At 37.4% G+C, this 27,089-nt stretch overlaps 1 protein-coding gene across 15 annotated transcripts; it reads left to right on the forward strand.

The window, feature by feature from the left end:
- The first annotated feature begins 1,380 nt into the window (after nucleotides 1–1,380).
- LOC107816280 (uncharacterized) lies at nucleotides 1,381–25,519 on the forward strand. 15 transcript variants are annotated; one of them, XM_016641986.2, is made up of 28 exons: nucleotides 1,381–1,802; nucleotides 2,812–2,971; nucleotides 9,377–9,469; nucleotides 9,549–9,663; nucleotides 9,778–9,946; nucleotides 10,073–10,247; nucleotides 10,424–10,549; nucleotides 10,699–11,232; nucleotides 11,407–12,018; nucleotides 12,108–12,176; nucleotides 14,816–14,932; nucleotides 15,009–15,254; nucleotides 17,325–17,372; nucleotides 17,465–17,602; nucleotides 18,630–18,794; nucleotides 18,910–18,972; nucleotides 19,095–19,202; nucleotides 19,290–19,373; nucleotides 20,876–20,923; nucleotides 21,353–21,427; nucleotides 22,376–22,471; nucleotides 22,557–22,637; nucleotides 22,742–22,813; nucleotides 23,287–23,331; nucleotides 23,399–23,482; nucleotides 24,400–24,503; nucleotides 24,587–24,763; nucleotides 24,845–25,519. In XM_016641986.2, the coding sequence occupies exons 1-27, from the start codon at nucleotides 1,588–1,590 to the stop codon at nucleotides 24,729–24,731; spliced, it is 3,987 nt and encodes a 1,328-aa protein (XP_016497472.2). In that variant the 5' UTR covers nucleotides 1,381–1,587; the 3' UTR covers nucleotides 24,732–24,763; nucleotides 24,845–25,519. The 15 variants fall into 15 exon arrangements, 14 of the variants coding, with proteins under 14 accessions (XP_016497472.2, XP_075088231.1, XP_075088229.1 ...); XM_075232130.1 differs by having other exon boundaries at nucleotides 24,877–25,519; XM_075232128.1 differs by having other exon boundaries at nucleotides 24,587–24,739.
- Nucleotides 25,520–27,089: the final 1,570 nt, after the last annotated feature.

Genomic DNA, 27,089 nt, shown 5'->3' on the forward strand with positions numbered 1-27,089 from the left:
GTTTTAGTTAACTTCAACCTCTAACTATTTCTTTATCTTGGAAAACGTTCTATTCAAGCAAGGTGTCATGCTCCTTATCAAATATGCAATCTTTTCGTTAAACGATTATCAGAAATAAACAGTTATACTTATGCCTTGCACGTGCATACCTTTTGCTTGTTTCTGACCGTGACTTATGTACAATGTCCATGAACTTTGTTCATGCATGTGTTTCTTTTTCAATCATCAAAACCTATAATGCTCAAGTCAACAATTATCATCCGAGGAGTTAAGTCGCACATATCATTCTTTGTATGGAAAAGTAAAAAATTTGAAAAGATAATTTTGATGTAACTAGTGCGAAATTCCAAAGTGTAAAAAATTAAGTAACGACTTACAAGAATTCGAATCGGATTTGCTGAATGCCACTTATAAAACTTATAAGGGTTATTTGGTTGGGGAACAAGTTATCATGAGATTATAATGAGAAAATTAAATAATAACTGAATTATTTGGTGTATTTTTACTAGATATTTTTTGGTTTATTCGACCAAAAATAGGATATATGGGATATAATATAAAATACATGTATTTAGTGCAAACTACATAAGTTGGGATAAACTTTTATTTTAATTTTAACCTTGAATTTAATAATACCATAATTATGATGTAAATGAATTTCAGAATTGTTAATCACAGTTTATTATTAAATAATCCTGTATATAATAAGGAGATTATTAAACATACCCCATACAATTTATAAATTGCATTGCATTCGTTGTATTAGGGTCGTGCATAATTTGGTAAACACCGAATTACCGTACTGAAATCAAAAATTTTGGTATTCGGTATTCGTTATTTTGATATTCGGTATGGTATTTGGTTTAAGTTTTAAAAAAAACTGGTATTAGGTATGGTATTTGGTATTTTAAAATGAAATACCGATACCGTATCGAAATATATATATTATATTACACAATACACATTTTATTAATTATATTATAAGTATGAGAAATCTAAAATTTTACTTTCCTTTATTCTCTAAATTTATCAATTAACTCTAAGCAAGTAACAAAATATTTTTTTAAGTTTTCTCTAGGTTGATATATGCTGGTTTTGGACAAAACTTTTATTAACAAACGTTTTTAATTTTGTACTTTTAAGTATTTTAATTAAGAATATTATCGTTTATGAATCTATGCACTAGTTAGTATTCAAACCGAATAAACCGAAGTTACCGAACCGAATAAATCGAAGAAAAAAATCGAACCATACCGAATTTAATTAGGTACGATATTGATATAATATTTTACGAAACCGAATACCAAAAATACCGAACCAAAATGTCTTAATATAATTTTAACAAACATAGTACATTGTATGGCTCCGTCTATTCTTTTCGATTTAATTTATTTATAATAATCCTAATTCCTATGCTGCTTGGGACACACTCCGTCACACAGTAGCGGGGAGCAAACTTTCGGCGGCTGAAAAATTCCGGCAGTACAAAACCATCGAATCTTTTCCCTTCAAATTCATTGCTTTTCACAAGAATGTTTTCGCACAACAACTGAAGTTCATCGAAATCTAGGGTTCCGCTTTTTAACAATGGTGGGAATGATGTCTCCGATTTCACGAGAAAGGATAGCGAGTTTACTCAGCGCTGCCAAGTTTGCTTCCGATGTTCCGTCGAAGCTTCACAGCTTGCGCCGGTTAAATAATGAACTCGCCGGCGCCGACTCTCAGTTGCTCTCTGAATTCCTCCCTTCTCTCCTTGACCTCGTATCTGATCGGTTTAGCCCTGTTCGTAAATTAACCGCTGAGTACGTTTCTTTCACGCGCCTCTCTCTTTGTTTGCAATATAAGGAGTACATGTAATTTTGGCATTTCGTCCATTACCTTGTAATTTGATGGCAGTACAGTTATATAGTACTCCTAATAAAGTTCGTGTCTTTTATATTTTTTATATGATTTTTTCTTCAGTTTTCTGCCAGTCTCTTGCTTTATGTTAATTCTTGCACGATTCTTATGTAAGTAGAAAATGTAAAGACCTTCTAATGTTAGAAACCGCAAATTACCTGGTACCCTATGCTGGTGGGAGGACAGTAGCATCATCAAAAAGAAAAAGCAAACTGCAAATTGCTGAGTACTGGAGATAAATGAGTCCAAATATAAGGAGATGAACAGTCTAGATTTATATGCAAGTCTCAACTGGCTTTGGTAGTCTGTTGATTATTTTTTTGATAACAAGACCCTGTTGATTATAAAATGTGAAAACCGAGGAGCAAGGAAAATGGAAATTTTTAGTTTAGTTCTAGGGGACACAGATGAGGCTGCCATTCTATATATGTTAGCTATTGAGGCAAAGCACTGCCCAGTAGAATGCTCCAATGTCTTTTACTTGCTGGCTGCTGCACTGGATTTTTTGATAAATTTCTAGTTAGAGTAAGTGAGAGATTAGTGCTTATCTACTGTAAAATTCTTGAAATACTTAGTTATTATTAGATTCTGGTTATTGCTCATGTATGTTATGCTTTTTAAGACCTCACAAGATGTCTTTTACACTGCCAGCTTAATTGTCTTATGAGTTTACTTATTTCATATTGACATTTGACCATAGCATGAAATTTTTCCTGCCAGTTTGGTCATTATATTTCAACTGAGCTCCTTTTCATTATACACTTGGCATGCTCTCTTGGTGCTGTCTTACCCAGTACAGTTTTCAGAATTGAATAAGCAGGCTTCTGTCTGTAAAGCGTGTTTTGCAATCTACTGGATTTCACAACTCCATATCATGAGGAGGCAAATTGAAAAGATGCATTATTTGTTCAGGATGGTTGGTTATATTGGATTCAAACATGGAGAATTCATACCTGATATTGTACCCGTGTTGATCTCTGCCTTGAAGGATGATATGCCAGCTGTTGCTCGACAAGCAATCACTTGTGGAATTGATATATTTCGGTGTACTCTAGTCAAAGTTGCAATCCAGGTAGTTGACTGTTTCGGATCTGAATTCTGAACTTCAAATATGACTCATTTGCTTTTATCCAGATTTAAGATCTTCAGAGATCAACTGTCTGCAAGTTTTTAGCTTATTGGATTGGCAGTTATCATACTTACATAAGCAATTTGTTGTCTATTTTCACAGTCACCTCTCTAACCAATGAACTTTATTATTAACTATCTGCCTTTCTTATGAATAACAACGGGATCATGTATGATATCTGTTGACATTAACAGCAACAACTTGAAGCACCTTAATTCTTTTTTTGGATCAAGTTGTGAGAAAACACGGGAGAAAATATTATTCATTATTTAAAGTGTTGTACAACGCCCTATTTATATACAGTGATTACATAATAATAGGTATCTACTTCCCGATGTGGGACACTATACATGACTAACTACTTAACACTCCCCCTCAAGCCGGTGCATATAAATCATATGTGCCAAGTTTGTTACAGATGTAACCAATACGAGAACCAGTAAGAGACGTAGTGAAAATATCTGCTAGCTGGTCATTCGACTTCACAAACTCTCTAACAATATCTCCTGAGAGTATCTTTGCTCTGACAAAGTGACAGTCGATTTCAATGTGTTTAGTCCTCCATGAAACACCGGATTTGACGCAATATGAAGAGCAACTTGATTATCACACACCAGTTCCATCTTGCTGATTTCTCCGAATTTCAACTCCTTGAGCAACTACTTGACCCAAACTAGCTCACACGTTGCCATAGTCATGGCCCGATATTCAGCTTCGGCGCTAGATCGAGCAACTACATTATTTTTTTTGCTCTTCCAAGAGACCAAATTACCTCCTACTAGAGCACAATATCAAGACGTAGAACGTCTATCAGAAGGTGATCCTGCCCAATCAGCATCTGTGTACCCAACAATCTGCTTGTGGCCTCGATTCTCGAATAGTAATCCTTTGCCTGGAGCTGACTTTATATACCGAAGAATGCGAACAACTGCATCCCAGTGACTATCACAGGGACAATCCATAAACTGACTTACAATACTCACCGAAAAAGAAATATCAGGTCTAGTCACTGTGAGGTAATTTAATTTGCCAACCAACCTCCTATATCTCGTAGGATCTCTAAGAGGCTCCCCCTGTCCTGGAAGAAGCTTAACATTTGGATCCATAGGAGTGTCAACAGGTATGCAGCCCATCATTCGAGTCTCCTCAAGAATGTCTAAGGCATACTTCCGCTGTGAAATAACGATACCTGAACTAGACTGAGCGACCTCAATACCTAAAAAATACTTCAATCTGCTCAGATTCTTAGTCTGGAAGTACTGAAAGAGATGTTGCTTCAGATTAGTAATACCATCCTGATCATTGCCAGTAATAATAATATCATCAACATAAACCACCTGATAAATACACAGATTAGGAGCAGAATGCCGATAAAACACAGAGTGATCAGCTTCACTACGAATCATGCCGAATTCCTGAATAACTGTGCTGAACTTACCAACCCAAGCTCGAGGGGACTGTTTCAAACCATATAGTGACCTGCGCAATCGGCATGCAAGACCACTAAACTCCCCCTGAGCAACAAAACTAGGTGGTTGCTCTATATAAACTTCTTCCTCAAGATCACCGTGGAGAAAAGCATTCTTAATGTCTAACTGATAAAGAGGCCAATGACGTACAACAACCATGGATAAAAAGAGACGAACATATGCTACTTTAGCCACGGGAGAGAAAGTGTCACTATAATCAAGCCCAAAAATCTGAGTGTATCCTTTTGCAACAAGACAAGCCTTAAGCCGATCAACCTGGCTATCCGGGCCGACTTTGACTGCATAAACCCAATGACAACCAACAGTAGACTTTACCCGAAGGAAGAGGAACAAGCTCCTATGTGCCACTCGCATGAAAAGCAGACATCTCGTCAATCATATCCTGTCGCCATCCTGGATGAGATAGTGCCTCACCTGTAGACTTAGGGATAGAATCATTGGACAAAGATGATATAAAAACATAATGAGGTAATGACAGATGATGATATCTTAAACCGACATAATGGGGATTAGGATTAAGTGTGGATCGTACACCTTTGCGGAGTGCAATTGGTTGACTAAGAGGATACAAGTCCGTAGTAGGTGCAGAATCTGATGCAGGACGTGAATCACCTGGGCCTGATGCTGGATGTGGACGGTGATGATAAGTTAAGAATGGTGGAGCTGCAGAAGATTGAACTAGACTAGGTAGTGGAACTGGAGCTATAAGTGGTGTAACTGGAGCTGTAGGTGGTGGAGCTGCAACTGGAGCTGTAAGTGGTGGAGCTGGAGTTGTAGAGGAAGATGAATGGGAGATAGTGACTGAATCTCCAAAAGTTGAAACTGGTAGCACCTCAGAAATATCTAAGTGATTACCTGGACCTGTGAAGTATGATTGGGTTTCAAAGAAGGTAACATCAACGGACATAAGGTACCGCTGGAGAATAGCATCGATACCAGTGTTGTGAAAAGCGGGCGCTTCCTCGCTTAAAGCGAGAAGCGAAGCGAGGCGACCCATCGAGCGCTTCTGCTATCTGAAGCGTAGCAGGTATTCAAAAGCGCTCGCTTCCCACTAAAAAACGAGAAGCGACGATGCGAAGCGATGCGTAAGAAGCGTGCGCTTCTCTATTTTAAAGGGCTGCTAGCCTATTTAATTAAAAAAGATGTTCCTTTTTTAAAACATATCGACCAGCATCAACAGAGAAAGAAACAGGCGACTAGGGTTCAAGTTTTCTACACTTTTCAACTTCAAGATCATCAAGTATGGTCCAGGTATGTGATCTGTGAAGTATGATTGGGTTTTAAAGAAGGTAACATCAACGGACATAAGGTACCGCTGGAGAATAGCATCGATACCAGTGTTGTGAAAAGCGGGCGCTTCCTCGCTTAAAGCGAGAAGCGAAGCGAGGCGGCCCATCGAGCGCTTCTGCTATCTGAAGCGTAGCAGGTATTCAAAAGCGCTCGCTTCCCACTAAAAAACGAGAAGCGACGATGCGAAGCGATGCGTAAGAAGCGTGCGCTTCTCTATTTTAAAGGGCTGCTAGCCTATTTAATTAAAAAAGATGTTTCTTTTTTTAAAACATATCGACCAGCATCAACAGAGAAAGAAACAGGCGACTAGGGTTCAAGTTTTCTACACTTTTCAACTTCAAGATCATCAAGTATGGTCCAGGTATGTGATTTCTTCTTCTTCCTCCTCCTTCTTCTTCTTTTTCTTTTTCTTTCACTGTTTCAACTTCCAAATAGCAGCGAACTGCTGGCGAATTTTTTTTATCCCTTCAGTTCTACTTTCTCATTCTTCTCCTCTTCTTCTTCTTCTTCTTCTTCATTTTCTTGCACTGTTTTTTCGTTTGAAATGCTGCCCATATTTTACTGTAATGGTATACTGCCCTTCCTCTTATTTTTATATCCTTTATTCTTAGTTCTTATTGCCTTTCTTATGTGTTATGTAGTTGTCCTTTTGGTTATCCGTTTCACTTCAAAAAAGCGAGCGCTTCGCTTCTCGCTTTAAGCGAAAAAGGGGTTGTCGCTTTTCCTCACTTCACGCTCTTCACAACACTGATCGATACCCTTTTTGCGTTCTCGAGTAACCCAGAAATACGCACTTAAGAGCACGATGAGCTAACTTATCTTTTCCTGGAGTAAAGTTATGAACAAAACACGTGCTTCGAAAGACACGGGGTGGAAGAGAGAACAAAGGTAAGTGGGGAAACAGGACAGAGAATGGAACTTGATTCTGGATAGCTATAGTTGACATACGATTAATAAGATAGCAAGATGTAAGAACTGCATCCCCCAAAAACGCAACGGAATATGAGATTGTATGAGTAGGGTACGAGCAGTTTCAATAAGATGTCTATTCTTTCTTTCAGCTACCCCATTTTGTTGAGATGTGTACGGACAAGATGTTTGATGAATAATCCCATGAGATTTCATAAACTGCTGAAATGGGGAAGACAAATACTCTAGGGCATTATCACTACGAAATGTGCGGATATAAACCCCAAATTGATTTTGAATTTCAGCGTGGAAGGTCTGGAAAATAGAAAACAACTCAGATCGATTTTTCATCAAAAATATCCAAGTGCACCTGGAATAATCATCAATGAAACTGACAAAGTAGTGGAATCCCAAGGTAGAACTGACTCGACTAGGACCCCAAATGTATGAATGGACTAAAGTAAAATGTGACTCCGTTCGATTATCAAGACGCCGAGGGAAATGAGAGCGGGTATGCTTACCAAGCTGACATGACTCACACTCTAGAGTGGACAAGTGAGATAAACCATGTACCATTTTTTGAAGTTTTGACAAACTGGGATGTCCCAACTGTTTATGTAATAAATCTGGTGAATCAGTAACAAAACAAGTTGTTGAAGGAAGACAAGATGTGAGTCCATGTGATTTAGCAAGGATAAGGTAATAAAGTCCATTTGATTCACGCCCGGTACCAATGATCCGCCCCATACTGCGTTCCTGTATAAAAACAAGGTCATCAAGAAATTAAACAACGCATTTAAGTGATTTGGCTAAGCGACTAACGGCTATGAGATTAAAAGGATTGTTAGGAACATAAAGAACTGAATCTAAAGGTAAGGAAGGAAGTGAGCTTGCTTGACCTATTGTAGCTGCCATGGTTTGAGACCCATTGTGACTGTTGGAAGAGATTGAGAATATGAAATAGTAGTGAAAAGAGATTTGTTACCAGAAATATGATCCGATGCACCTGAATCAATGACCCAAGACTCGGAGGTTAAAGATTGGGAGACACAAGTCACGCTACTACCTGTTTGAACAACGGAAGCTATCTTTGAAGATATCTGTTTACATGCTTTGTACTGAAGGAACTCAATATAATCTGATAAAGAAACCATCTGGATTGAATTCAATGGATTGGATCCAACGGATTGAGTCAAAAGCTTCTGATACGAATGACATTATAATTTTCGTGCCGGAAAAATCAAAAACCCATCTAAAATCACTGTTCACGCCGGATAAATATAAAAGTGGTGTAACCTGGCTCGGAATTCCCTTGCGAACAATCTGTCCCAACGACTTTTTTCCAAAAAGTGACTGGAAAGGGCCCCACGCGCTGGCGCGTGACGTCGGAATTTCGCAGGAAAAATTTCTTCCGGCGGCGCGTGGGAGTGCGTGGAGGGTTTTCTGACGTAGATATTTTTATGGGTTGGTCGCCGGAGGCCGATCTACTTCGTGGTGGTGTTGATTTTTGCACAACACTGACGAAAAATGGCTTTTTACTTGCGGCAGACCTGAGTTTGTCGGAAAAAGACTTCCAGTTGACTGATTTCTCTTCCCGGAGTCGCTGAATTTATGCACAGCGATAAATCTTTCACGATTGCTTTGATACCATGTGAGAAAGCACGGGAGAAAATATTATTCATTATCTTAAGTGTTGTACAACGCCCTATTTATATACAGTGATTAAATAATAATAGGTATCTACTTTCCGATGTGAGACACTATACATGACTAACTACTTAACACAAGTAATTTGGGTAGTTGAATAATTGATCAGACACCTTACTGGAGGAAAGAAATTATTCTTCGCTTAGTACTTACGCGCAACTTAATAGCCTATAAGTCCATCTTGCATGACAGTTCTAGGCTAAGATCTGGTACCAATTTTGGACCTAACCTTCAGTCCTGGAGTTCAAATATGCCATGATTGCTATTACTCACTCTGTCCCAAAATGAATAACATGGTTTGATATACAAAGGGGCCAAGTCGTCGAATTTGCACATTGATCAATCCATTGATTTTCCAGGAATAAAGTTTGTATAATCAGAGAAAATTTACTTGATATAATACTATAAATTTTACTTTTATGCAAATTAGAAACATTTAAGCTGTATAAAAGAAATTTTAGTCTACAAAAAGCTGTTGATTTATGAATAGTAATAATGTCATATAAAAAGAAACAGGGAGAGTACGTGTATAAATTTGTAAACAAAGCAGTTGGACACTTTATGTCTTCACCGTTACTTTGACTGACTTTGCAGTTTTGAGACATTTTGATCAAATATGGATTTTTCCTATAAACCCAACTTAGCTCCCTCCACTGTGTTTTCTCCTTTTTCATCTATAAAATATCCTATCCATATAAAACTGACAGATAAACATTTATCTGTGTAGTAAAACCATCTTTGAGTAGTTCCTTCAATTGTAAACCAGCATCATGAGAATGTAAACCATTTCCCCAATGATTCCTCCAATGAGTATTGGTATTATTACTGATCACTTTGATAATTATACCTATTTTTTGTTAACTAGTAAAAGTGCATCTTTTCTCTAGTTTCGTAGCTGGAACTTTGCACACTGACATTTTCTTGAACATCAAAATCGCTATCTCATTATTAGGGCTTGTTTTCAAGTGAATTGGATGATTCTCTTGAATCAGCATGGGCCTGGGTGCTGAAGTTTAGGGAGGAGATATATGCAATGGCATTTCAGGTATATAGTTTTGTCAGAACCATATGATACATTAGTCTAGCTTCGCTTTGGGACTAACTCTTTGAAACATGACCATAAGCCTGCAAGTGATGGAAGAAGATTGCTTGCGCTGAAGTTTGTGGAATCTGTTGTGCTACTTTACACTCCGAATCCCAGTGTCAGTTCGGAGCCACCGCCTGCTTTGGACATTGAAGGTATTAAATGTTTTTGAAAGTGTGAAGTGAGTACATAACTTGTGATATCTTCTAAAGTAAGTTGTTTATGCATTACAAATGTCATGTCTCCAAATTGATCTCTTATTTTTTCAGGGAAGTTTGAACAATTCAATGTTTCGTGGCTTCGTGGAGGTCATCCAATACTAAATGTTGGGGATTTGTCTGTTGAAGCAAGTCAAAGTTTGGGTCTATTGCTTGATCAGCTTAGATTTCCTGCAGTGAAGTCAATTACTAACTTGATGATCATTGTGCTCATTAACTGGTGATGATCTTTTTTCTTTGTTAATGGACTTGCATTGGAGATCCATATTTCTTATACTACAACCTCTATATGATTTGTTCCTTTTACCTTTTTCTGATAAAGTATAACTTGTTCCTTTATCCCCAGTCTTTCAGCAATTGCGACTAAAAGGCCGGCTTTTTATGGTCGTATTCTGCCAGTTCTACTTAGCCTGAATCCTTCAAGCTCCGACGGCAATGCGAAGCATGTTTCTGGGGTATACCATGCTTTGAAGAATGCCTTTGTTTCTTGCTTGAATTGTACACACCCAGGAGCTGCACCGGTAATCTGTTTCATCTTTCGAAGTAGAATTCGATAGGCTTTCTGTACTTTCCTTGATTGGCCAAATAGTTTGGCTCATGCTGGGTCTGACCACAATGACTCTGTATCACAAAAATGTTCAATTGGCTCAAAAATTGATCATGAACTCGTTTGTCTTTTCTTTTTCGGGGTCTGAAGTGGCGGGACAGACTAGAAGGTGCACTCAGAGAAAAGAGAGCAGGAGTTCAGGCAGAACCAGTTGTAAGCCACGATTCCCAGAATAATGGACACATAGAGTTGAAGGATGTTTCATCAATCCCAGAGGTTCCTGTTTTCAGTTTTCCTCTTGGTTTATTATCAATGTCAAACAATGCATCACACTAGCAGATGCTTTAGAGTTCGTAGTCCTCAAAGATTAGTTTGTTTTCTAGCTTTGAAGTTCATTGTCCTCAAAACTGCTTAACCTCTTTTAGGAGTCAAAGCCTTCAGTTAAAGCATCGGATAGTGGACAAAGCATTGCTGGAACGAAAAGATCAGGGGTGGAGGACAATGCTGAACTGGTAGATGATAATCTCTCTAAGAAGCGCATGCGGTCGGCACCTATTGTCTTAAAGGAACCAAAGCAAGAGCTAAGTGCGAACCAGGAGAGAGTTTCAACTGGAGGTTCTACAACAACCAGACCAGATGGAGATAATGTTCATTTGCAACCACTTGTTGCAATGTTTGGTACATTAGTTGCCCAGGGTGAAAAGGCTGCAGCATCATTAGATATTTTAATCTCTAGCATATCAGCTGACTTACTAGCTGATGTTGTGATGGCTAATATGAGAAATCTACCTTCGAATCAGCCAAAAGTTGATGATGATGAAGAGCCACCTCTGAAGCCAGAAATTGAATCTGATTTTAAACAATTATCATCACTGTTGTCAGACGTCGTTTCTCAGTCCAGTATGTTAGCAGAAAAAGACGAGAAAGATGCTCAAAATTTGGTCTTCATCGAGCCGGAGGTCTAAAATGCTTTTCCTAATTCCTTAATACATGTTATTTTGTCTTTTCCACCTTTTAGGAGGGGGTGCATATGTAAAGGTCCTCGCGTGGCGAGTTTCTGATTAACTTTTTTATCTCTCTGTTTAAGCTCTTAATTTATTACTCACGGGCTTCTTTGTTGGACATGTTTTCAGTTGCAGCAAATTAAAGAAGGAGACGAGCACCTTGATTCTGTCACTACTAATGTTACATCTGATGCCCTGAATTATGCAAGCGAACAAGCACCGGAATATGTAACTGAGCCTCTTTCTTCAAAAAGTACCCCTCTGCTAATGGAGAATGATGTCTCACCAATGCAATCTGATGTTGCTGACATTGAAAACAATGAGGATTTCATACCTGGTCTAGATTCTGTAGTTCGCAAAGATGTTTCATCAGAGCTCGTAGTTGTTTCATCAGTTGATCCCACTGAACTTGAGGATGGGAGCCAAGAGCAAGGGTCTAGTTTAGTGAGGTCATCTTTGGAGGTAGTTCCATCGATTTCAACTGATAGGTCTGAGGAGCTTAGTCCAAAAGCAGCAGTAACAGATGTAACCAGCGTAAACTCATCAACGGCAGCTTCTGTTGGGCTTTCTCCGCAGTTGCTTCTACCCAAAATATCTGCTCCAGTCATCCACCTACCTGACGAGCAGAAGGATAATATACAAAAGTCAGCTTTCACTCGTGTCATTGATGCTTATAAGCAAGTTACAGTTGCTGGAGGTTCTCAAACCCGCTTTTCTCTTCTTGCCTATTTAGGTGTTGAGGTATTTGCCCAAGGATTATTTACAATGCATATATTTAATGAGTGCGAACGACATATTTTAACTATTTTTTTTTCTTTTCTAAACTGTAGTTTTCTTCGGAGCTAAACCCTTGGAAATTTCTACAAACACATATATTGTCAGATTATATGAATCATGAGGTAATTGATTATCCTGTTATTTACTTTGCATGATATTGTGTTCATTAATAAATTTAGCAAGGTAGTTGATAGAATGACAAAAAATATGGAGAAACACTCCAGTTAAGGGCTTTAATATAAGTAGGAGTATGAATATACGCAATGCAAATGTAACCCCAATGTGAAGTGAGATTGGACTCAATTATGGTGACTAAGTGCAGACAATTCAAAATATCTTGGTGCAATCATTCAGGAGAATGAGATAATTCTATGCAGATGTGACTTAGAATTAAAATGCGATGATTGAGATGAAGGAATGTTAGTGTTATACGTAGAGACACCTAACAAGGTGGAAGGCAAATTCTATAGAATGGTTGTGAGACCAACAATGTTATGTACAATATGGATAATTGAAATTTGGATTTTAAGGTGGATTTGCGGTTATACAAAATTGGGCAAGATAGAACTGATCACACCCATAGAGGGTGCAAATAGCATACGTAGACAATGAAATAAGGAAAGTTCGCCTGAGATGGTATGGCTATGTACTACATAGATCCTTAGATTCATCGATCTATAAGGGTGAGTCGGTGACAATGAGAAGATTGAAGGTGATAGAAGCGGAGGGAGTTAGCTCAGTATCACATGTGCATAGTTGCTTGAGATGATTTAAGGCCCATTTAGATAACTTCGAATAAGATCTTTTTTCTTTTGGAGAAGTTTGCAAAAGAAAACGTACTTTAGTAATTGTGTTTTATCTTCTTAAAATAAAGATTTCTGGGCATTCATCATGTGGAGGAAGAACTGTAGAAGAAGTGCCTCACTGCTATTCTTACAACAACAGCAAGTGTATGACTCTTCACTGTTTATTTAAGTTTGGACCCATTTCATTCCAATAGTCAATAATTTGTGCGTCGTTGCTCTACACTGAGGCTTTTAAGAACTTTTTAAAAAGGGTTTTAAAGGAAAAAACTTTAAAAAATATCTTTGAATTTCTTTTCAGATCTTCACAAACTTCTTGCTGATAAAAATCTGCTTAAATTGTAGAATCGATGTATGTTTAGTTAAGATTAGGATATTATAGAGCATCTTCCATAAAAGCGAACCAAGCAGTTGGGATTAACCTAGCAGCCCGTGGAGGAGTGAGACTTGGAAAGCGCTTAATTTGCCTTAAAAAGACATCATTTGGTATCTAGATGAAAGGAACCTGAATAGAGCCCAGTGGATATAAAGGACTAGAAAACCCGAACCTAGCTAGTTTGAGGTATAGTTGATGGATTGGCTGGCTGTAGTTTTTGCCTATTTATAACAAGGCGCTGTTCCTGCCAATTATATTCACTTTTCTTTTCCTTCTCTCAGTAATGTGGCTTTACGTGTAGCATGTTTAATTTTTTTTGAGTAAGGTAACATCATGGAGCATGTTTAATTTGCGAATGGTACTCACTGTTGGTATCATGGTCTGTCTATAATGCATGGGAGGGAGGGAGGGAAACTTGTAATTAGGAGTCCAGAACCTGGTGCAGACATCTAAGCTGCTCAATACTAACAGAAGTAATTCGCACCCAAGGGTGTGGCCTAGTGGTCGATGAAGTGAGTTGAGAACCATGAGGTCTTAGGTTCAAATCCGAGTGGAAGCAAAAAATACTAGGTGATTTCTTTCTACCTGTTTAAGCCTTGGTGGACAAATACCCGTGGAACTAGTCAAGGTGTGCACGGTTATAAAAAAAGATACTAACAGAAGTAATTCAGGCATATTAAAACAAGGTAAATTAGGTTTGGGTGGGCTAGCTATAACTATTGAGTATTGAGCAAAGTGTGAGACTACTGAGTGAAGTGTGAGAATATTTGGGCAGAATTACCTGGTATGTATGTTGGTTGGAGGTAGTGGGTACCTGGTGGAATATTCGAGGTGCGCACTAGCTGGTTCCGTCACCACCATTATAAAAGTGAGAATATTTGGAATCTTGCTGGCTTCTGAATTAAGCCAGATATGCTGCACTGAGTTTAGGTAGCTAGCTACCACAAGAGGGTCGAGTTTGAACACATACTTCATTTGCTGCCTCTTTTAGCTGTCTGCTTGTGCTACTGTCGGTTGCCTGCAGTGGCTCTGATGCATGTATCAGTTCTGCTTTTCCTTCTCAATTTTTATCAATTAATCTATCAAATACATCTCTCCATGTCGCGAAGCACAGTATGTTGATTATTATCTTCTGTCTTCAGCCATCACAAGAGTTCTGAATTTGAGTACTTTTTGAATCTTGCTGAATTGAGTGGGGACAGACTTAGTGCTGCTTGTTTGAGTTTGCTTACATCTGCTGCTATGGATTGCATGTACTGCCCTTAATGAGTCCTTCCAGGAGGTAGTTAGTGGTGGTGTTCTGTTTTTTGCTAGCGATTGTGGCTCTAATGTGTCTATTATACCTGCTGAGTTTTGTCTTCTAATTCGCTAGTCCTTTTTATCGGTGCATATCTGTCTCTCTAGGGGTAGCATGTTGATTGTTGTCTTCTGCCTGACCTGCTAAGTTTCTATCTTTTGTGCACCGCCTTATGATATTTCATGGCAAACATATCGCGGCAGCATAAAAATTAGTAATATTTTTCTTATTTTGTATTTGTACCTTTTAATTGTGTTAGGATTACTAATCATTGGATGTTTTTAGGGGCACAAGTTGACATTGCGTGTCCTCTACAGGTTGTATGGGCGTGCAGAAGAAGACCAGGATTTCATTTCTTCAACAGCTGCTGCATCTGTATATGAAACATTTCTACTTACAGTGGTATGTATATGATCCTTTTTCCTGGGGGGTAAATGCTTTGCATTCTTCTGATTTCCTGCATATGTTAATCCTGCAGGCAGAAACACTTAGAGATTCTTTTCCAGCTTCTGACAAATCTCTAAGTAGATTGCTTGGTGAAGCTCCTCACTTACCAAATTCTGTTCTCAAGTTGTTAGAGAGCTTCTGTTGTCCTGGTAGTTCTGAAAAGGATGAGAAGGATTTACATAGTGGAGATCGAGTCACTCAAGGCCTCAGTACTGTGTGGAACCTGATTCTGATGAGACCTCCAATGAGAGAGGCCTGTCTCAGAATTGCTTTACAGGTTTGCTGTCAGTGTACTATGTTTGATCTGTATCTTTTATTTGGAACAATTTTACCTTTTCTGTTCTGAGTGCCACATATCTGCATCTTCTCTTATATTGCTTGGCCAACCATCAGAACAGAGAACTACTATTACATGATTAGTTGTTGATAGGCGAAAGAATATTTTCTTGAGATATACAGAGCTGAATCAATACAACATTGCAGTTTTGTCAATTTGTATGGTCTGCTCATTGTCAAAGAAGGGACTTACCCTGTGATTAGCAGATCTTTCATATAGGCATACTGGCATAGACAAACATGAACTGTGTATTTTATTGACTTTCTTGCTCATGCATGTTACAGTTCCGTGCTTCAATGTGGTGAGGGATATGATTGTTCTTATACAAGATGTGTTAAGCAGGTTTTAGCTTTCCTGATACCAGAATGCATTCATGGGTCAGCACTTTGGCAGTTGTTGAAAGAAGTGCTAGTTTAAACTAGGATCTTCCGTCACTGGGCAGAATTTGATTTTAGTTCTTTCTACATTGTTGCCGATGGTCATCAATCAAACATTCTCTTTCTGTTTCCATCTTTATGGTCTCTCAAAACATTATATCTTAATAATGTAAAAGATGCATCAGTTATATATATATATATATATATATATATATATATATATATATATGCATCCATGGATTCTAAACGACTGTGACTATTGGTTTTACTGTGAATAGGTAAAGCCTTAGATTATTTGTACTTAAAGTTAGGACACAGAAACAGGATAAAATAACATAAGTTAGCAGAACAGAGAAATAGGGTAAAGACTTGAGCATACTTAATTCATTAAGAACGTATCCGTCAAGTTCTGACAAGAGATAGTGAGATCAAAGAGACTTAGAGAAACTATTTTGATTAATTAATCAACACAAATCACGGGGATAGATACCTTAGCTACACTAGAATATGGTCTACTGGAACACCCAAGGTATGGTCTAGTGGTCAATTAAGTGGGTGAAAACCATGAGAGATCAGATTTTAAATTGCAGCAAAGACAAAAAACACTAGGTGATTTCTATTTATTTGTCTAAAGCCTTGGAGGAGCAGAGTTACCCGACAAGTGTGCTGACTGGAGTTGCCAGGTATCCGGTGAAATAGTCGAGGTGAACACAAGTTGGTCTGGGCACCACCGTTGTGTATAAAAAAAGAACAAGGTCTGCTGAAGTAAAAGATGTTCCGAAAAGTATGATGGTTAAAAAGCTTGTTGTCTAGATGATACTTTATAAGGTTTGTAAGTGCTGTGAAGAGGTTGGAATAGTATGTCTAGCCAGGTTATTCAGTGTTTAAGGACGGAAATGCCAAACAAGTGGAGAACTGTATCTTGGTTTTGATATATAAGAACAAACAGGATGTTCAAAGTTTCGCGAACTACCCTGGTTTTAAACTTATGGTCATAGGATGAAATGAATAGTTAAGTCAATATCTATATATGAGCTGTCCCACCTTTAGAATATTGCTACTTGCATGAGGAGGGGGAAGATTGTTTTAAGTTGGTGCAACTTAGCATGGAGCATGAGAGGAGACAATGATCTTTAGCTGTTGCATGGTAGATTGGCTGCAAAGATGTAGAACCTTGTTTATTTGTCATTGAAATCTTATTGATGATAGAAATAGATCTTTTTTATTTAAAAAAAGAATTCCTTTTTTGCATGGGTAATTGGACAAATTTGATAGATGATTGTGGCGGCATTCATTCACTACCTGCTTTTGACTTGGTGTACTACTAGTAAAACACTTCGATATAAAAGAAAAGATAGCGAGTTCTTAGCAATGAGTAGTGTAAGTGCAATAGTTCTTTGCAGCATCATAGTTACTGCCTTTGTGGCCCCTTCATATGAATTGCCCTTCTTATAAATTGCAATGAAGGATTTCGTGTATCATCATCTTCTTGGTTGAGAAATCCATTTCTTTTAAGGTGATGGGCTCAGATGAAATCCATTCTCTGTTCTGTTGGTAAAAGTTAAATCTTCCATAGATGGAATTCTAGCTCACATCACCATGCTCTGACTTATATCTTGTTTTGATTGCAAAGAGTGCTGTTCATCACTTGGAGGAGGTGCGCATGAAGGCAATACGGCTGGTATCTCATACGTAACTTGGCTGTCTAGTGAATCAGACTAGTTTTATGATTATTGCAGTTGTTTCAACAGCTATTTGATGTTACTTTTGCAGGTCGCCAATAAGCTTTATCCTCTGACATCCATCTCTCAACAAATAGAGCACTTTGCCAATGAAATGTTGATGTCAGTTTCAACCGTTGATCATAAAGCAGATTCAAATGGTGATGGATCTAGTCCTGCCTTGCAGAAGGTGCTAATTCTCATTATGAAAACTGAATTTATTGTTAACATATTTTGGTTGGCTGTTGCTTTTGTGCGCCTTGGGGGTGGAGTGGGGTGGGGGTGCAGCAGTCACTTCTAAATTTCAGAATATTCTTAGAGAATATGTTAACATAGTATGGCCTGAAAGCAATCCTCTCTTTATATTCGTATTGCTGCACGTGCTTTAGAGCCTCTGCTTTAAAAATGCTGATATTGACAGATGTGCACATATCAGCAGATGTGCAATGTGCAAACAAGTAAGGAGGCATAAGCAGAATTGTTTAGATTCTACTTATTGGATAATTAGTATACTCTTACGATTGCTGAATGTGTTTTGGTGCAGTAAATTTTAGTTTGATGTCAAAAGTTTGATATAGGAAGCCATACCAAGTGAGTATGACAAATGCACATTAGACATTCCCTGTCTCTCTGCGTGTTACTTTTTTTTGGGTTGGGGTGTGGGTGGGGTTTTTTTTTTGGGGGGGGGGGGACTGGATAATAAGAGGGAATTCTGTTGTTTGCTTGTTTTTCATACTCAGTGTTAATTGATTGCTGCTATATCTTTGTTTACTGTAAGAAAACAAATGAACAAGGAAACTTGTCTGAATATGTGAACCCTCAACCTTCCCTCTCCCTTTATGGGAAGTTGAAGGAAGTAACCAGGAAGAAAGCCAAGCAGTGATGAAAATAGAAGTGAAGAGAGAGAAGCGTACTCATGATGCTTGTTGAGTATGTGTTCTCTAGTTCTTAACTTGCATACTCATGAAGAGAGAGAAACATACTCATGATGCTTGTTGAGTATGTGTTCTCTAGTTCATAACTTGCATACTGGGATTGAAATAATTGCTTTTTGCTAGCTCTCTTTCGGAAACAGCCTCTCTACCAGGCACCAGCACAAGGTAGGGGTAAAGTCTGCGTTGACACTACCCTACCCAGACCCCACTTCTGGGATTATACCGATCGTGTTGTTGTTGCTAGCTCTCTTTTGTGCAGCTACTTGATGCTCTCTTTTTCAGGATTCTGCTTCAGAAAAACCCACGGAAGAAGGACCATCATTTTCCATCACCACCAAAGATGTGTCCTCTGACACTCTTCAGTCATCCACTGCTGGAAGCATATCACCGTTTTCGATAGCTGAAGGCCAGCGGTGCATGTCGCTCTATTTTGCACTGTGTACTAAGGTTCTTCTCCATAGTTTGGCTATTGTTGCTTGTCATTGAACATTTAGTCCTTGTTCGATGAGACATTGTTCCTACTTCTATAACCTAACAAATGCTTGTCTATGTTGCTGAGCAGAAGCACTCACTTTTTGGCCAAATATTTGTTGTATATAGCCGTGCATCCGAGGCTGTACAGCAGGTTTGCTTTAAACCTTGATGACTTTCTGTTAGAATTGTGTTCACAGCTTCATTGGTCATTCCTAACCCTGCTTCACCTTAATTTTATGTTGAACATACTGAGAGCTGCTAAATGTTATGCAGGCAATACATCAACAAATCCATATGCTAGTTCGGACAATTGGTTCTTCATCTGAGCTACTTGAGATCATATCAGATCCACCAAGTGGAAGTGAAAAGCTATTGATGCAGGTCTTGATGCACTTCAATGTCCAGTTAATGAAAGCTTGGAAGAAGAAATACACTCTTTAACATACTTATTTTTGTTCATAACTCAAGGTTTTGCAAACGTTGACCGAGGGGACAGTTCCTTCCTTACAGTTGATAACTACTATCAGGAAGCTATATGAGACTAAAGTAAAGGTATCAAGTATGATTATAGTTATTGAAAATGATTTTTATTGTTGGACTGCTATATGAAGTATCTACAACAAACTAACATGCTATTTTAATATATTAAAGTAATAGGATGGTTAGTTGAGTTGTGGCAATGCTGTTTGTTGATGAATCCGTACTAATAAAAAATTCCAATTAATTAATGTTAGAAGTTGACTCTGTGTCTTAGTTTTCCATTCACCTATTAACCTTATACTTCATTGAATTGTTACAAACTTATGGAGGGCAATTTTGTCTAATATTACTATCCTTTTTAGATGGATAAAAAATTTGATATTCTAATTATATTTTTCAGAAGTTTAATATGGTAGTATTTGGTATTTCCTAATGAGGACATACCATTTAATTTTGTTTGTGGATGATTTTTGAATTATTGCAAAAGCTTTTCCAAAAAGTTGCTGGTTTTGTTCTTCCAATAAGTTTTTGCAAAACTCTTTCACGAAGCCCTTCCGTTTTGGTCCATAAAGCCAATTTTAAGTTGAGTGACAGTAGGAAATTTCATTTGAAATATTTCTCCTAGGAGTAATGTCATTGAAAATGTTTTAGTGAAGTAAAATAGACGATCTTCGGTGGCATTTATCTACTTCTTTCCCCTTTTAGCAATACTTTCTTTTTCTAGCTTTAACTTATTGGATCATATTTTGCCAAGCACAAAAATATTGAATGAAAACGGGAATGAAATAACAAAAAGAAAAGCCAAAACCTAGACTGTCCTTTTACATTTGGTGTCAAAAATTTGTTGCTATCATGTAATAAGTACATGTTTAACCTACCTATATTGGGCAAAGAAAAAATAATGTAATCAGAAGTTACTAAACAAAGCGCTTTGTTAGTGTGACATTAAAATTACATGGTAAAAATCAAACCAAGGTTGTACAATAGTCAAATGAAGTGGTTTTGTCTAAATTGGTTGTTCTGCTAGTTATTAAATGAAGTCTTAAAGGATAGGGTTTTGCTAGAATCCTTGTAAGGAGAACAAGGATAGGTTTTTGCTTTCTTTTGGAATCTGTAAATGGTTACCAGCACAACCTTTGTGCTGGGCTTTCTAATTTTAACTGTTACCTTTCTCGAAACAAACAAAAAAAAGGAAATCCTAAAGTTATGTAACTAAAATAGGAAACTTGAGTTTCGTCTTTCACATTTTTGAAATGTAAAGTTTAGCATGTTGCAATGGATTTTACATTTATCTTGAATTTTGTCACAACTGTTGGAGACTAGGTGTTATATGGGTTTCAAGTCGAAATGTTCAACGGAAAAATATGAAATGACTTGTAGACGCATACAATTTAGTAACTTTATCTGCGTCTGGTGCATGGTATCCTTGGCTAATCAGTAGAACTGATGGTAACTCAGTGGAGATAACAGCAGCATTTCTCATGTAGCTTAGTAGATTCTTGTTCTCTGTCCAAAAGCTAAGATTATGATGTGATCAGTATTTGATCCTCTAAGTTCGCTTTCGTGCTTCACAGGATGTTGAACTTCTTATTATGATACTTCCTTTCTTGTCAAAAGACGAGGTACTTAACTTTTTTTCTCTATGGTCTATTTTGTACAATTTTCTTCCCCTTGTTACTTGCATTCTCTGTGCATCCACTGCTGCGAAGTTGCTACATCACTTCTCCCTTTGGCTTAATTTATGCTCAAGGGGGTGATTATACGTGCACAAGACAGAGAAGTAATGGCTGTAATAAGTAAGAAAGTTTAAATGGTCTATGCATGAGGTGGTTATTCCAAAATTAGATGTTCATTGTTTGTGGAACTGCAAAAGAAACTCCTTGAAAAAACTGTGGCAGTGTTAGATTATTCTTCTTTGCATCAGTCTTTGTGGTTTTCCTTTTGTTTTGGCTTTTTTTTTTCTTGGCTTTATGTCATTCACATGTTTCTGTTATTTTCTCGTTCTACTTCCCTCTTTCTTTGAGTTAGTTCTTGCATCGCTTTTTTGTCAGGTTTTGCTGCTTTTCCCACATGTTGTGAATGTTCCATTGGATAAATTCCAAGGTGCTCTGTCTCGTATTCTACAGGTACTCAGTTTACATTTCTATCAACAATGTTTCTTTCAAGGGCTGTTATTTGTGGTCCTTTTATTTCCTATCTTTTAGTCTGTCAGTTTCTTTCTTTGAGGGAGAGGAGGCGACTCTTTAATTATATGCAGTACTCTTCTCTGTTTTTTAACACCCACAGTTGATTTGATATTCCTTCTTATTTTTAATAGTATGGTTGGTATTTGTATTTAATGACTGTTTGCTGTTACATAGGCTGTAGCCCCAAACTTCATCTCTCCTAAAGTTTTAACTAAGATTGGTTCTCAAGGTGAAAATGGTAGAAGATATTCGGTCTTTTGGTGCATACTCACTATTGACCTGCTTTAGTTTAGAGGCCATATTATGTGTTATCTCCTGATGCCCTGTTATGTCTAGACAACTTATTCTATTTTCTGGAGTTTGTGTATGATAAATGTATAACCGCTGTTTGCCTTCGTTGATTAAAGTTCTGGATCTGCAAGTTTGAGAAGAAAATTTGTAAATGATGTGAAAAGGCCTACAAAGTCTGAACTTGACTGGGAAACTGTTGAAGTCATAGGTTTTGGTGGCCAATGTGAGTATTGAATGAAAATTGAACCGCATATTCTGCCTTGTTGAACTTCCAGAGTTGTTTTAACTAAGAAAGTTTCTATTGAAAATATGGGTCTCTACTCTTTATTAAAAAAAGAAATGGGAAGAGAATCATGAAGTCGTAGGTTCAAATCCAGTGGAGGCAAAAAACACTAGTGATTTCTTTCCATCTGCCTAAGTGTTGGTGGACAGAGTTACTTAGTACCTTGTGCTGGTGGGAGGTAGCAGGTATCCTGTGGAATTAGTCAAGGCGCGTGCAAACTGGCTCGAACACCACGGTTATAAAAAATAAGAAATCAATTCAGTAGTATTTTTCTCACAATTGATCCTTACATGGGTTCAAAAATATTTGTACAGGGATCAGCTCACTCAGGTCCAGTGCTAACTCCTGCTGAAGCATTAATTGCTATCCATAGGATTGATCCTGAAAGAGAAGGCATTCCATTGAAGAAGGCATATTTCTTTACCCTCTTTGACTTCCGTACTCTTCTGCGTTTTCTTGGAATTTTGACACTTAGAGGTAATATTGACTTTGCAGGTCACAGATGCATGCAATGCTTGTTTTGAGCAGAGACAGACATTCACGCATCAGGTTCTTGCAAAGGTCTTGAACCAATTGGTATAGCTCCTTTTTTACTCGTCCATTTCTAGCTTCAACTCTTCTTTGAATCTGAAATCTGGATTAATCTGAAAGAATAAATATATTATTCTTTCTGGGGGCAGGTCGAACAAATTCCTCTTCCGTTGCTGTTCATGCGGACTGTAATACAAGCTATTGGTGCTTTTCCATCTCTGGTAAGATACATTTGTCGGTCATGGTATCTTTCTCCCAGTTATAAATGCATACATAATGTGATGAGTAGCTGTGTGAAATGATTAAACCAGCTTTTGCATCTTGTAGCCCTTGGATAAGAACAATGCTCGTATCTGTGCTTATGCTACATTGCTAGGAGATGATTCTACAGTTATCCTCCGCTGGGTGGAAGAGTCAATCTTTATTCTTTAGAAGAATCTTTATTCTTTATTCTTCTTCTTCTTCTTCTTCGCGACAAGGCACAAATAAACTATCTTGCTTTTACATCTTTCAGGCTTGTAATATTTCTTCCTGATAATACTATAGCATCATAAAGTCTATTGTGTATAAGTTGAACATGGAGAATGAACGAATGCCAGCTTCCTTCCTCATAATACTAGAACCTTTTGTTTTCTCTTTTTCATATGTCTCATTACTTTTATGTGCCTGAGTTCCCTTAATAATGTTGTCGCAGGTGGATTTCATAATGGAGATCCTCTCTCGTCTTGTTAGTAAACAGGTATGTGCTGCCTGTACTTTGCGAGCTATATCAATGCATAGTGAAGTCTGATATATTTGTTGTCCAGATATGGAAATACCCGAAGCTGTGGGTAGGATTTGTGAAATGTGCCCTTTTGACCAAGCCACAATCTTTCGGAGTGCTGCTTCAGGTATGCCTTAGCTGTAGAAGCTAGCTATGTTTCTCCTTCAACTATCTTACCATTGGGATTTACGTTACAAGTCTTGGCTTGATTAGAATTTATGTTCTGTTTGATCTAATGGCATTCACAAGGTTTAATTAATCAAATGCTTGTAAACTATCTGATATAAACAAAAATGTGACGTTGCCCAAACCGACTTTAAGATCTCCACTAGTTTTTATTTATCCTAGCACAACGAATGCCATCTGCACCTTAAACTTATTATTTTATCATCATGCTCAATGAGATAGTTTAAGCGAAATTGGGTTAGCAAAAGCAGAGCCTTCAAATATTAAGGTAAAAGTTGATGCTGTATCTTGTTGTAACTAATGATATTTTAGACATTTGTATGCACTTTAGCCGCTATTTGATCAGGTAGTTTTAGGATAGTTTTAATTTTTGACAATAAATATATGGAGGTTGCATTACCGAGGTTCTGTTCTGACGCAAACTTTTAACAATCTCCTCTTAACATACATTTTATTATGTTCTAAAATGGAACTTGGGCTTCTTTCAGTTGTTTACACTTTGAACCTTTCAAATCTCACTACTATTCAGAAGTTTTGTTATCTTAAATGCTCCAGCGCTAACATTATTTTAAATTTGTAATATGAAATTTGAGGCAAGCCAGAAGTCACCTTACTGAATTTGGCTTAATTCCATATGAAATTGTTTGTTCCTCATCATTTCTGTTCAATTAAAGAAGTGAGCAAACATTGCTCTGGGTTATCTGGAGTTTGGAGAGTGGGTGGTAGGTGGACTGTACGTGGTAGATTTGGTTTTCAGCACGAACTTGTTGAAAGTTGTTTCTTTTGCTTACGTTGCTGGTAAGACCATAACGAAGTCTAAACTGAACTTTTTCCTTCATGACCTTGATATGCTTTCAGCTACCTCCAGCTCAGCTTGAAAATGCATTGAGTAGAACGCCTGGTCTCAGAGCTCCTTTAGTTGCACATGCAAACCAACCACACATAAAATCTTCACTTCCAAGGTTCACTTCAACAGTCTTTACATGTATATGACGAGGATTATTACTCATCTCTATTGAGGATATATACTTCTGTATTATTTTAGGTCTGTCTTAACGGTTCTTGGAATTGAATCGGATGCTCAAGGTTCAAGTCAGGCACCTCCCAACCAGTCTCAGACAGGTGATATGGGCAATTCTGATAAGGAGGCACTCACTGAGAAATCCAGGGAATCGTCAATTGCCAGTTAATTTGGCCTGTGAGTTATGGGCTTCTCCTGGGGGTGGGTACTTCCCATTGTTTCCCTCCCTTTGCTCTTGGTTCTATTTGCTTCAATATGCTCACTGAAGCCATCTCTTATCAGATCCGATGCTGAGATTTGTGCTTCACATGTAGATTGTGGGGATGCTATATATCTTAAACTCCAGGAGTCTTGTTGGTTTTCCCTCTAGAAATTGCTACTCGACAAAGCTCCTGGTTCCATTCTTTTCAAGTATCTGGCAGGCTGATGCAAACAGGGTCCTTACATTGCGTAGTGGGAATCAGTTTCATGGATCTTTTCTGGTTCTGAAATGAGGTTATAAAAATACCCTCAGCCTTATAATGGCGGCTTGGTTGTGTTGCAGCCTTAGACTCCCAACCACAGGTGTTGCTGCTTGTACGGAGTAACAGTTGTATTTGAGGATTATTCTTATCGCTTCCAGAGGTTGCTCAGCTCGACCTTCTGTATTTTGGTAATTAGGAACTAGGAATTAGGGATTCCTGATAACTGATAAACAGGTGTTCGTGTTTGTATATTAACTTTATCCTTTAATTATCTGGCATTTTAGCAAATTTTAGGAGAGCTGGTAACCTAAATGTGATCGCCTAAGGAACTTCCTTGTTTCTGTGAGAGAGATTTTGACGAAACGCTTATTCAGCTGAATGGGACAGATTGTAACTATTCAATAGCTGAGCAGGATAGATTGTAACCTTAAGGGTTGTTTGGTTCGAAGACAAGTTATACATAGATTAGTAATGCAGAGAGATTAGTAATGCATGGATTAATAATATATGAATTAATAGTGTATGAATTATTTGTTGTTGGGTGTTTGGTTCATTGCACTAAAATTGGCATACAAAGTATCGTCTAAATTATTTGTTCACTTTTTAAATTAAAAACTAGGCAAAATACATAAAGATTTCATTAAACTTGTCTAAAAAACATGTTTGAACACTTAAACTAAACGGGTGTTCTTTTACTCTCGTGTTCTTGTTCGGAGTGAATTAAATAACACCCTAACACTATAATACCAATCTCACAATGTGATGTGCTTTACACGTGCCACATTAGAGCCATATTAGCGCCACGTTAGAGCCACACCAGAAATTATCTAAATTTTGATTTTTTAACCTTTTCGTTTCTTTGTCTATTCACATTTTTTTTATCCTTACTCATTATTTAATACACTAATAAATCTCTAATTAATGATTAAATTCCTCTTAATTATATTTTTTTTGTTGAATTCTCATCCATAGATACACTATAAATTTAAATCCCTTCGATCTTGGTTTACTCTCCTCTTTTTTTTTTTTTTTGTTTCTTTATCTAATTATTTTTAGTTTTTCATCAACATCCTCTATGATTTTTTTCTTTCAATTAACCGCAACAGAGAAAGTACGAAAAAAATGCTAAATTAATTTCTTAATTTTCAGAACAAAGAAAAATTCATTGAATAAAAAAGAAGAGAGAAGATGAGATAGATGGCGAGAGAGAAAAAAACTAAAAGAAAAAAAGAAGAAAAAAGAAGATGAACAAATAGTGGGAAAAGAAATAATTATTACAAAACAGAAAAAAAGAAACCAAAAAAGAAGAAGGAAGAAGACGAGGAGCACCTGGGGGGAGGGGTTAGAAGCAATGGCGGAGCCACATTGAAGCAAGGGGTGTCATGCGACATTCTTCGCCAGAAATTTACACTATTTTGCTAGATAATTTTTATTTTATTTTATGTATATTTACTATACGTTGACTTCTCTTGACTTTTCGATGTAGCTAATTATTTATATTTTGACACCCCTTGATGAAAATTCTGGATCGCCCACTGGTTAGAAGGAGAAAGAAGGCCGGTGGGTTAAAAAAATGAGAGGCCGAATCTTTATTTTATTTTTATTATACATTATCAGCTGGCCCAGTTTTTTTAAAATTTTACGCGCTTTCATTTTATTTCCTTTTTCTTTTTCTTTCATATCAGCCTTTAAGGTGTTATTTAATTCATGCCGAACAATAATTGGGGGGGGGGGGGTAAAAGAATACCCGTTTAATATAAGTGTTCAAACCTATTTTTAGACAAGTTTAATGGGTCTTTATGTATTTTGCCTAAAAAATAACGAATTTAAGATTATATCCTAGGATATTTGGTCTTCAAGGCTTCTTGGAGAAAGGCAAAAGATAGTTTTGTCCTGTTGGTGCTTTATTCATGTATAGCTTATACACGGATTAGTTATTCCATGTTGGTGGTAGGATAAAATACTATATCAATTGGTGTCCAAAATAATACATTGATTAGTTATCCTAGATTTAAAATTAGAACCAAACAATATAATAACTCAATGCAATTTTTTATGCCACG

The sequence above is a fragment of the Nicotiana tabacum genome, chromosome 2 (assembly GCF_000715075.1).
Source record: "Nicotiana tabacum cultivar K326 chromosome 2, ASM71507v2, whole genome shotgun sequence".
NCBI lineage: Eukaryota > Viridiplantae > Streptophyta > Magnoliopsida > Solanales > Solanaceae > Nicotiana > Nicotiana tabacum.

Excerpts from the sequence above, each read along its gene's own strand:
- LOC107816280 (XM_075232106.1), top strand. The coding sequence starts at position 1,588 with ATGGTGGGAATGATGTCTCCGATTTCACGAGAAAGGATAGCGAGTTTA. Across the intron at positions 9,947-10,072 it reads ATCATTGTGCTCATTAACTG|TCTTTCAGCAATTGCGACTA; the intron begins GTGATGATCTTT and ends CTTTATCCCCAG. Across the intron at positions 22,814-23,286 it reads TTGGTGCTTTTCCATCTCTG|GTGGATTTCATAATGGAGAT; the intron begins GTAAGATACATT and ends ATGTTGTCGCAG.